This window comes from Thunnus albacares, chromosome 22, assembly GCF_914725855.1.
Source record: "Thunnus albacares chromosome 22, fThuAlb1.1, whole genome shotgun sequence".
In the NCBI taxonomy this organism is placed as follows: Eukaryota; Metazoa; Chordata; class Actinopteri; order Scombriformes; family Scombridae; genus Thunnus; species Thunnus albacares.
In genome coordinates this window covers 18,095,797-18,107,092 of record NC_058127.1, presented here as the reverse complement: position 1 = coordinate 18,107,092, position 11,296 = coordinate 18,095,797, and the positions used below count along the sequence as shown (strand labels likewise).

Genomic DNA, 11,296 nt, shown 5'->3' with positions numbered 1-11,296 from the left:
TTAACAACATCCGGGTGGTTATTGGAAAATTTGGCGGTTGGACTTCTGCGGTTCTCGCTCCCGACCGTAAAATAAGTACAACTTATTTGAACAATTCTGAACTTAAACGTGACTAAAAGTGGAACTGGTGTTGTAAGATTTGTAAGTGATCACAGGCAGGGCTTATTATGTCGACAGCAGTTTATTAAATGTACGCTGACAAACTCAAAACAAGGTCGGAAGTAAGAGCTAGCAGTAAACTTTGTAGCTAGCCGCCGAAGCTAGCTGGCTAGCTTGTTTGATATTTGCCAGGCTGGGTTTTTGAGCACCGGGCATCCGCTCACTGCTTCTTCCCACTCGGAACAATGGCGAACCCGGCACTGTTACAGAAAAAGAACGGGAAATATCTATGGTTTGCTCTTCTCGGGCTGGGATTTGAGCCAAACACGGCTATATCGTTACTCGTCGGCAAAACCAACCCAAAATACATCAACCTGGGACCGTGAGTCTGTGTTTATCAAGTTCTGAACGTTAACAGATCAATATATTGTAATATTAACAAAGCTTGCCTAAGTGAATTAATCTTTCTTTTAACCCTAACCAAATGTAATTTTGTGGCCAATAGGAATATGTTTGACAAACCAAACAAGGATGCCTTCTACATAGTAACTCATTTTCTTTTGGAGAAACTCAACCCGACACGATTTCATGAGGCATTCAGGTAAAGATAGATCAATGATTGCCATTCATATAAAACATATGCATTGGATTCATTGTTTAAAGAATGAAATATCTCTGTTTTGTTAGACATTGCTGGCCTGTTTTGACTCCTAAAGAAGATGCTGAGTTCCGAAAAGTTGCCTGCGCTTGGCTGCGAGAAATAATGGTAAGGATGAGAATTTGTAAAGTTGTGTGCCACCTAACACACAAATGGGGAATTATGTCCTCTTTTTATTCCTTACTGCTTTCCTTTCGTCCTTCTCTCCTCACACACTGCCTGTACACAAACTGTGTAACATAAAACTTTTTTTAAAATCTTGTAATTAGCAAATACAGATTTAGCAGTTGACTATACTAAATGTGTAAAATTGAAGTTACATCACCTGTTTTCACTGTGTGTCTTTTAGGATGAAACTGCAAATGCAGGATCCAAAGTGGTCGCATCCTTGTTCCTCTCACCTGGAGGCCACAGGTTTATCAGCTTGATGCTTCATTTGGCCAGTCACGTCATGCTACAGGACATGAAGACATTCACCACAGGTAAGTCTTGATAGAAAATCAGATCTCTTTTTTCAGTACAAGTAGTCACAATCAATGGGGCCTGAGCAATTAATCTTGAATATTATCATTGCCAGATGACAGCTGGGTTCCTGAGGCTGCAGCAATGCCGGCTTCCTCCCTGGACATGGCAGCAAGGAGTCTGGACCTGATCCAGGCCAGGTTTTTGAAAACTGCAGTAGAGCAGGATCGCTTTCTCCAGGACTACCAGAGACAAGCCCAGTGAGTCCTTGGTGGTCTATTTTAGCAGCAGGACAGAGCTCAATGCTATTCCACATCAATAGAGGCAGGCTGGAAATATGAGCTCTTTACCCTAATGATTACAGTGCAGAGCAGCTCAGGTTTTGACAATGAAATTCAACTTTTGTCACTTAAGTCAACAAAATTAAGTAGCTCTAAGTCAAGCTGTAGAAACAGTGTCACTTTTAAATATAATGTTTACTGCAGATATCTGTTCATTACAATAGTTTTTTAATCCTGAGACACAAGAGCTCCAATAAAAAGCTGTAATCCATTTGAGATACACTTAATTGATCTAAGAGGGAAATGTTTTGTCATTGCTTTTCCATACTCATTTCACCTTAGCATGTTGAAAATGTGTTTACCAAGGTTTATTTAATAATTCCCACATGTATTTTTTGTGTGGCCTGTTATTTTTACTGTGTCTTTGTATTATTTCTATTGCTTCTTATTCTGTTGATATTGTGTGGTTATACTGTGTCTTATACCTTGCTCAATATTATTTTCTACCACTGCGGTGAGCTAATTTTCTCTGATGCACTGCAGCTTAACTTTATAGCTATATTAAACACACTACTCTTGATGTTGCATATTACACTGGTTGTTTGTTTCAAGTCCCACCTGTTTGTGTGAACCAGTTGGCAAAGCCGTGATTAACGAGGCCAGTCGGTGGCTGTCGGGGGTGTTCACAATCAATGTAATTAGAGCCATGTGCGCTAACAACTGCATTATGCTGGGGAGTCTAGAGGTTTGCATTTTTAAGCCTGTACTTGCTGGTTATTCTATGGTATTTTCCCTTTGCACAGGTAAGTCGGGTTCTGCTTGGTCATTTCTTTGTTAAAGCTGTTTTCCTCTTTTAAAGGGCCCTGGGAAAGTCCCTGAAAGACATCAGAGCAGACAGTGCCAAGTATGATGAGCTACTCAAGTATGTATGCCTTTTTTTCCCTCCTCAGTATTTCTGATGACTACTCTTAGTCCAGTTTGTTCAATGTATTTGTCTAATTTCTCAGGCGTCACAGTAGTGATTCTGTTCAGGAGGGAGCCTCTTCAGCTGAGAAGACCAAAAAGGTCTGTAATGTTATGTTTCTTAGAACCAACTTACTACAAATTCCTATTTTTATCATTAAAAATGCTTGTTGTAGTCATGTAAATGTAAGGATTTTGTAGTTTTCTTTGTCTTCTGTTATAGTAAACTGGAAGTCTTTGGGTTTTGGACTGTTGGTGGACAAAACAAGATGTAATGTGATGAGTTTACTGAAATCCTGTTTTCAAAGAGCTCACACAACTACTTGGTTGTCTTAAGGTACGCTCGTTGTGGTCGGCCATTGATGGAATGCTGTCCTCTATCAAAGAGGAGCAGCATTCAATGGAAAGTGTTCTGAAAGGAGACGTAGACCAAAAAACTCTTGATGGGACAGACCAGGTCCTCAAAATTCCCCGCTGCCTGCTGGAGAGAATTGAAAAGCTCCCACATCAGGTGAGAGTGAAGATAATGGCGTCGGTTCATTCCTTTTTGAATTCATAAATCACCACATTGACCAGTCTCACCATAGCCTGTATTTGTGTCTGCATGTTTTCCAGTTGAGTTCAGGGAATGTGTATGAAGCTGGCCAGCTGAACCTTCTGTGTGTGTTTGAGCTGGTGAACCACGCGCTGCAGCTCCTGAGGGAGGAGCGCTGTCGAGTCTCCCATGCCCCCAGGCCAGAGCTCAATCCTCAGGACCTGCAGGAGAAATGCCAGCAGATGGCACGTGTGCTGCAGGACCTTAACCTCATCAGGTAGGTGCCTCTGTGTTACATTGATATTTTATGCTTCTCCAGCTATTTGCGGTTTTGTAACTTGCTTGCTAGCTGAAATGTGAAGGGTTTAATACTAGTGAATTAACTTGCCACGTTCCATATTTTTCTCCACCAGACAGAAGATTTCCAAGGAAGAAATTCCTGAGGTCAGCAGTGGCATCAGAGAGTTGGAGGCGGAGTGGGACAGGAAGTGGATGGATATACTGAAAGACACACCCCTAGTCTCTTTTCTGAATGAAGATCCTGTGAGTGGTCCCTCAGAGTACAGTCACACATTTTTAAAAAAAGAATCTAAACACGCTATAATATTTCACAGGGGGACAAGACCTATTGAGTTTACTGTATGTCACAATGCTGTCTGTTTTCTCCACCATTAACAAGACTGTAAGAATAACCACATAACGAAAACATATTTATCTGTGTAGCTGAAAAGATTGACTGTCTTTTTCTTCTTTTTTTTTAAGGCTCTTGGCTTCCTCTCACCAATGGTTCGACTGTCGTTTGAACCGGCAGATGAAGCTAGTTATGGAAGTAGTGTCTTCTCTCAGTATCCTGCTAAACTTCTTGGTGAGCACAGTTGATTACATTACTGTCCATGTATTAAGTTGCATAGGTGCTTTTTGTTCATAATTGTCATTTGTACACTTTCTCAGAGGAGAAGCCTGCAGAGAATAAATCACAGGAAGGCATCAGCTATAAATTGAACCTCAAAAGGTAACGGCAGCATTATTCATGTTCATAATATACTATTTGAAGTGTGTTGGTTGGTGTGTTCGGCTTCTGATGGGAGGCAGATACCTGGGCAGTCCTGAGCTGTGCTCTGTCCGTCACTAGTCCTCCCTACAGCATCCATGCTCTCTGATGACCGCGGCGAATTGAGAGAAATCGCCACGGACAGATACGGAGCAGACATTCTTTATCTCTGCCAGACTTTCATTATCCAGAGTTGTGTATAAAAACAGCAAAATTAAGCATAAATACTGTTTTTAGAACAGAAGGGTAAAGTTAAGAAGCACCTAGAGCAGGTGTTTAAACTCCAAAAAAAAACAAAAGACCTTCAGGTAAAAGTACAAAATGTGTACATAGACCATAAACTCTATTTACACATCAAAAGAAATAATGCCGCTTCTCTAAAGTGCTGTGGATTTATCAGTCCTCAGTTTAATTAATTTAAAGCTGTAAGCCACAAAAACAATAGCATCCCTTTGAAGTTACCACCCTGCACTGATCCATCGCTGGCTGTTAATAGCTACATTAAGGTGCTCTCAGTATTACTTTCACTGTGCCTGAGTTGTATTGCATTATGAGAAAAATATAATGGTGGGGAAACACACTTTATTGTGCACAGGTACAAAATGTGTTTTTTTTGTGTTTTAGTTTAAATAACAAATCAAGCTTTTTGTGTTTTGACAGTCCTTGCCCAGCATCAGCTGAGACAACTGAACATCCTGTTGTCACCACTGAATCATCATCATCACAAGCAAATACCACTGTTGATTGGCTTTTCGACACACCTCCATCCCCTCCTCTGAAGTCTCCATCAGTACCACCTAAGGCTAGTACTGTTTCAGCTTGTTTTTTTTGGGGGGGGGGGGGGGAGTCTTTGAGGTCCCATCAATTGGATTCACTTCACCTTCTAATTGTGCTCACCAACTCCTTTTTTAATAAAGCATGTTTAAAAAATCTGTACTTGTTTTTAGGCCAGTGTGAGGAAGACGGCCCGTGTTTGCCCGAAGGTGGCGCCCACAAGGACCAAGACTCAGAAAATGGACATGGAATGTGATAATCTAAGTGACCAGGTATTGTGATGATTCTGAAACTACCTGAGTCCATCAGTACCTCCACCTCAGGCTGGCATTGTATTTCAGCTTCAGTATTTTATTTTTTTTTTTTTTTGAAGTCCTGTTAATTGGATTCATTTCACCTTCTAATTTGTGTTCACCAGTTCCCTTTTGATAAACCGTATTTAACAAATCTGTGCTTGTTTTTAGGCCAGTGTGAGGAAGACGCCCCGTGTTTGCCCGAAGGTGACTCCCACGAGGACCAAGACTCAGATATTAGATATGGAATGTGATAACCTAGCAGATCAGGTATAGTGATGATTCTCAAACTAGAGTCACGCAAACTAGGGCAAGGATTCTTAAGACACTCAATGTGTGTGTATGTGTGTGTTAGTTTGCAGATGCTGTAACTGCAACCACTCCCACAGAAGGTAGGGTCAAAGGTTTGGACTTGGAGGGTCTTCTCAGCACTCTACAAGGAGATCCTTTCTCTACTAGGAAGCAGCTGCCTCGTACACCTGAGAGTTTGAGTAAGTCATGAGCTGTTGTATTATCAGTCTTCATGTTTTAAAATTTTAAAGTTTTATTGAGAATGTCATGATGGTTAAATCTTATTTCAATTAGTAATTTTTTTTTTTTTTTTTACCCTCTTCCTTAATTTCTCAAGTTCTGGATGTGAAGAACTCCTGGCGAAAGGCAGTTGAGGAAGACAAAGCTGAGAAAATCCGGCGGTTTAACGACAGCCTCACAGGACGGCTCACACCTCTCCAAGAGATTCATAATGTGTTGCAGAGTCCCTCTGCACCCGCCCAGAGTGCCTCCTGCAATCTCACCCCAACTGTCACGAGGCACAGAAGCCCCCCCGTCAGCCAGCAGGGGGTCTTACTCAAGTCCACTCTGTTGTGGGACACCTTCAGCAAGGAGACCCTAGACAGCCCGAGTGGCACGGGCAGCAGCGCCATCCAGTTCAGCCTGGACAACGAAACTCTTCCTGAACTGCCGAGCTGCGACAGTCTGCTGAGCCTCGATGACGAAGATGTGAAGAGTGAGGAGGATGACGACGAGCTCCTCATCCCCTCCTTGAAGACTGAGGCGAAGCAGTTGCCATTAAGCACACGTCGTCATCATTTGGGTCAGATCCAGCAGGGGTGTGATGTTGGTTCCTTCATGGAAAACATGAAGAGGACACCTGAGTGCCTTTTATTGGATCACAGTGCTCCCAGTTTGGACAGAGACTGGCTAACGGAGCCTGCAAAGTCAGTGGAAGCCACCGACAAGGCCTTCTCACTGGATCTAGACGCACTAGAGACACCTTCACCCCCAAAGACGCAAGAATACAGCCTCCCCAAACTGATCACATTCTCCCCAATAGATGACATGAAGTGCTAGTGGCATGCATTGAGATCCCTTTTAAGCGATGCTTGCACTGTTAAGGATGTAGTGTTTTCTTTGCCAAATTTTATTGGTTTTAATTTAAAATATTAAGACATGAACTGCTTGAATAAAATTGTAAAATATGGTTTATGTGTACATAATTAACTTTGCTAACTTGAAAGTGTGGTGTGTGTGTGTAGGAGAGCGACATCGTACTGTGATTCCTGTTTCTAGGATCTGCTCATTCACTGAGTTCACTGTATTCATGACAATGCAAGTGCCCTGTTAATATTGACACTGCACTATTAGCATGGCTTCTGTACTAACCACTCAATGTCTTTAATTTGTTTTTGTTAAATGAAAATGTCTTTGTAGGTATGTGACAAGTCTGAGAGGAATAAAGGTCAGTGAGATTGATGAAGGTAGTGGAATTTCTCAGATGTTGGATTAAACATTTGGAAACTGGAAGAAAAAACAACATTGCATGCATGTACTTGTAGGAATCTTGATACAGTATTAATCAAAGATTGGACTAGTTTGAACAAATTTAGGGCTGTAGTGGAGATAAATCAAGTATTTTTTTCATATTTTTGATTTGCTTTGTTTGTTCAAAATTAAAAGGCCGGCTTGTTTTTATGCATTGATTAGTGCATTTAGTCAAAAATGTGAGCGATTACATAAGAGACAGACTTGGCCTAGGGGCTGACTTATTTTTCCTAAGTGAGCAGCAACAAATATACAAATGAGTTTTTTTCACACCTGTTGCCTTTTTATGTCGGTGTAACTTCTCCCTGTTTAAGATGGGGGGCGTCAGAAACAGCAGAACCATAGAGCAAAAGAAAAATGGGCAAGTCAAGGCAGCTGTGTAAACTCAGAAAAGGCAGGAAGTAAAACCATTGAACTTTCACAATAAAATGAAAATTGAGTGTATAGATCTGAGGAGCTGTAAAACTTATACTGTGAAAAACACATTTATGAGGGACAATTTAAATTTATTTTCACACAGTTTCCAATCAATACATGGGTGTTGAATATGTCATAAACCAAATAAAATAAAGCAGAATCAAATGTGTAAGTTCTTGATTGTAATGGTTCTCAAACATGTTCACATCAAGGACCCCTAAACTGACACAAATTAGAAAATGTATGAAGCCCATGACCATAGTGAAAATAAATGATTCTTTTTTTGCTGGGGACCCTTTGGAAACCCCTCAAAGACCCCCGGGGGTCAGCAGACCCCACTTTGAGAACCACTGCCTTATCGTACCAAGAAAACAAATATAGGCAGAACATGTAGGTGTACAGCAAAAAACGAGCCACTGCATTAAATACACGTGTAATCTAATGCAATCCAATACAACCGCTATGTCATAAATTCTACTTTTATGAAACTTATACATTTTCAGTTTTTGTTGACATCGTCAGAAAGATGATAATCCTATTTTATGTTTATTATTCAGGTCACAGTGGGTGGTGGTGGTGTACTGGAGTGCATTATATTGAAAAGGGTTCCTAATATTTTGCCCCCCTCATGTATGTTAATGGAGTGAACAAAATATTTGGAATACTTTTCAATATAATGCAATCCAGTACACTTTCACAGTGCAATTGTTACAGCAGCTCAAAATTAGAAGATAGTAAGAGTAAAGTAAGATAAATAAGATAAGATAAAATATAAATAAAAAACTGAAGACCATATATACATATACACACTTTACACAGAAAATTGGATAATTGGAAGGGACAAATCGAGTAAATGCACTTTTGACCTCTTTTGTCAATACAATGACATTCTGTCCATACATTTGCATTTATGAAGATGAAATGCAGCCAATAAAATTAAAAGATTATTGTGTAAGATTTAGGGGGATCTATTGGCAGAAATTGAATATAATATTCATGAGTATGTATAATCACCTGAAAATAAGAATTGTTGTGTTTTCGTTACCTTAGTGCCCTTTATATCTATATCATGGATGTATAATAAGAGCTGGATATGGCGCCGCTGCTCAGCCTTGCAGCCAATTTTACCCAGTAGCCACTCGCGGTGTTGCAGCAAAAAATCCCCCTGCGGCCCAAAAAGGATTTTCCCCATAGACCACCATTGTAAAAGAGACGCCTATAAAACTGTTGACAGGGCCCCTCGAACTGCAAACAACGTCAATTATGACTCTTTCTGTTATGAACTTTTGATCCATGGGGGTTTTATGTTTGTAAAACTTTAAAATCCCTGACGTCATCACAATGTAAAGTCTATGGGCCGAGCGGGAGCTCGCGGGCGGGGCCAGCGGGTGAAACACTACTGCGCATATTCAGTGGGCCGCACAACGCGGAAACAAACCCGGAAGCTAGAAACTTTTTTGGCGTATGCGCCAGGCGAGCAATTCCTATAGGACTGACAGGGCGCCATTTTTAGTCCGGTATCCAGCTCTTATAATACATCCATGATCTACATAGGGAGCGGGTCCTCTTCCATGAAGGCCGCCATGTTGCACCACCATGTTTCTATAGTAGCCCAGAACGGACAAATCAAATACTGGCTCTAGAGAGGGCCTTTCTTGTTTTTCGCAAGTTTCGCGGCCACCGTAGGTTCTCCTATAGGTTGAAAGGGATCTGCAACGTCATCGTCAGGTGCTGCTAAAGTGCCAAGTAACACATTTCCCATAATATACATAAAACGTGTTTTTACTGTTTTGAGGTGAATGAGACATGCAGGGCCGCAACAGCTTTCTATTCTCTGTGATTCAGTGTTAAATTACCCTTTAATGTTTTCTCAATAACTACATAAATTGCTTTTTTTCTGAAAATGTATTTGAGCGTCAGTGAGGAGTTTTACTTTGAAAAGACGCGCCGGCGCGCGTGCTTGTCAGCGCTCGTGCTCCCCTCTGTCAGTTTGCAAGCAGGGGCCGTAGCCTCTCCTCTTCTCTGGGCGGTTCCAGTCTGTAAAGAGACGTTTAGGAAGAAAGCTCGCCAACAAAACTATCAGCGCAGACACAAACATGGCGCCTGCCTCCGCCGACAACTTCAGGTGAAAGTGTGGTGAAGAAAGTGGCCAGCAAAGTTTCTAAAGGACTGCTTTATTCGCGCACCGTCCTGGTTTAGCACGTTTCCGTTTGCACAAATAGAAATACGGAATATATCAAGCGGGTAAAAACAGCAAGTTGCCTACATGTCAACATTGTCTCTCGCTGCAGTGTAAACAGCTGGTAAGTGCTCATATTTTCGGGTGTGGGGATAGCTGAGACTAAGCTGAGTTTGTTGTAAGTATTATTACATGTAGTTGAACTATTTGAAGGTAACTTTAGCAGCGTAGAAGTGCTGAAAGTACATTTTCCTGGTGTTGCGCTGCTGCGGGGCTTCTACACTTTCCATCGTGTGTGTTATCCAACCACGGAAAGAGAGAGAGAGAGAGCCACGTATCACTGCACAGGGCTGATCACAGGAGGACATTTCTTTTGTTATATCCGCGATCATGTCGTGTTTCCTGCATGAAAGTTGACCTAGTTATGGGTCGGATGCAACAGTTGGGAATATAACACCACCCCTCCACCCCCACCCCCCCTCCTCTCTCCTCACGGGCCCTCCTTGACGCCAGATAATCAGACTCTGCTCTCCTGGAGCCTGTCTAACCTTGCAGGTGTCTGCTCTCTGCCACACTTGCCAGCTCACAGGCTGGATTTCCTGCTTAAAATCAAAGAAATATATGTAGGAAAAAAATACTCTAGCAGGGGAATTTTGCAGTTTAAAAGAGTCAGAGCTGTGGCCGAGATAAGGAACTGTTAACCTGACTTCCCTTTGGTCATGGTGGTTGCTTTTTATCCAGAGACTTTTCTTTCTGAACTTGCCATGTCTGCATTTGTTTGTGTGACCCCATGCCAAGGAGGACATGGAGTTGTGTAAGATGCCTCTGTTGGTTTGTGGCTCTGTGTGTGTGTGTGTGTGTGTGTGTGTGTGTGTGTGTGTGTGTGTGTGTGTGTGTGTGTGTGTGTGTGTGTGTGTGGGGGGAGCACAAATGCCATTGAATGCAACGCTAAGGTGCTCACATATCTGTGGCTCAGCACTTGACTGTTTGCCAGCCAGCCAGCAGTAGTCTAACCCCTAAGGGCAGCAGAGTACTCCCTGCTCCGGCTTCCCAACAGCGTTATGGTGATTCATGGCATGCATGTGATGTTCCTGTTATGACAGCCATGACACAAGTCCCAGCAGAGTAGAGGGGTGGCACTTCCTCTTCTGCATTCATATTTTCATTTAGGTGTTCTACCACCTGAGATGTTACAGAATAATCAAGGTTTCTGGAGGGAGAGAATTGTGGGGAATAGCTCTTGCAGAATTGCATCAGCAGCCCAGACGTTTGCTATTAGAAGCACTGAGCCCTTGACATTTGCAAACATAGCAGAAAAATCTCCTTCTTGACCTTGGCTTGACCTGACAGCCGTTTGGGAAAAAAGGGGAGTGGAGCGAATGTAGCCTCCACCTACAGGTGCAAAGTGGGTCATAGCTGCACTGTGGCTTTGTGTACATTGAACTTGCACTTTGCCACTGACGCCGGTCGTGCAAAGGCTCTGTCAGGTGAGGAAAGGAAGTGGATTGGTCAAGGCAGTAGCAACAGGCAGATGAAGGACTCTGCAGTTGCCTAGGCAAAAGTCAAATAGGATTTTGACAAGTGTGAGGAAAGCCAGTTATTAATTCTGTGGGACTGTGAGAGGAGTATTTCTTGAAGTAACAAATGTGAGTGTTTCTGACACGTCTGCTATGCTACATTAGTGCAGATCTTTTAGTCCGTTAACTGACATTTCAACTGCTTTCATCACTTATTCCTTCAAAGGACAAAACAACTGCTTTCAC

General features: G+C 42.2%; 2 protein-coding genes and 1 non-coding gene across 5 annotated transcripts in view; all 3 read left to right on the top strand.

Annotated features, from left to right (window-relative positions):
- Nucleotides 1–6,868, top strand: haus6 (HAUS augmin-like complex, subunit 6). The gene is made up of 17 exons (XM_044340830.1): nucleotides 1–481; nucleotides 605–700; nucleotides 787–865; nucleotides 1,107–1,239; nucleotides 1,335–1,479; nucleotides 2,360–2,422; nucleotides 2,508–2,565; nucleotides 2,801–2,974; nucleotides 3,079–3,275; nucleotides 3,412–3,541; nucleotides 3,761–3,863; nucleotides 3,950–4,010; nucleotides 4,710–4,851; nucleotides 4,997–5,095; nucleotides 5,288–5,386; nucleotides 5,472–5,607; nucleotides 5,745–6,868. Exons 1-17 carry the CDS (start codon nucleotides 345–347, stop codon nucleotides 6,464–6,466), a joined length of 2,574 nt encoding a protein of 857 aa, XP_044196765.1. The 5' UTR covers nucleotides 1–344; the 3' UTR covers nucleotides 6,467–6,868.
- LOC122974563 lies at nucleotides 4,081–4,211 on the top strand. The gene has a single exon (XR_006400415.1).
- Nucleotides 6,869–9,335: 2,467 nt separating the features above from the next.
- dennd4c (DENN/MADD domain containing 4C) overlaps nucleotides 9,336–11,296 on the top strand; it is a 38,028-nt gene continuing 36,067 nt past the window's right edge. For all 3 annotated transcript variants that reach the window (XM_044340646.1, XM_044340647.1, XM_044340645.1), the window contains exon 1: nucleotides 9,336–9,657. The gene's annotated coding sequence lies outside the window, so the exon portion shown is untranslated. The remainder of the gene's footprint in view (nucleotides 9,658–11,296) is intronic.

What these genes read in the sequence shown, in the direction of transcription:
- haus6 (XM_044340830.1), top strand. Translation starts at nt 345, where the DNA reads ATGGCGAACCCGGCACTGTTACAGAAAAAGAACGGGAAATATCTATGG. An exon ending in CAGCTGAGAAGACCAAAAAG is followed by an intron (nt 2,566 to 2,800) that starts GTCTGTAATGTT and finishes GGTTGTCTTAAG; the next exon opens with GTACGCTCGTTGTGGTCGGC. An exon ending in TATAAATTGAACCTCAAAAG is followed by an intron (nt 4,011 to 4,709) that starts GTAACGGCAGCA and finishes GTGTTTTGACAG; the next exon opens with TCCTTGCCCAGCATCAGCTG.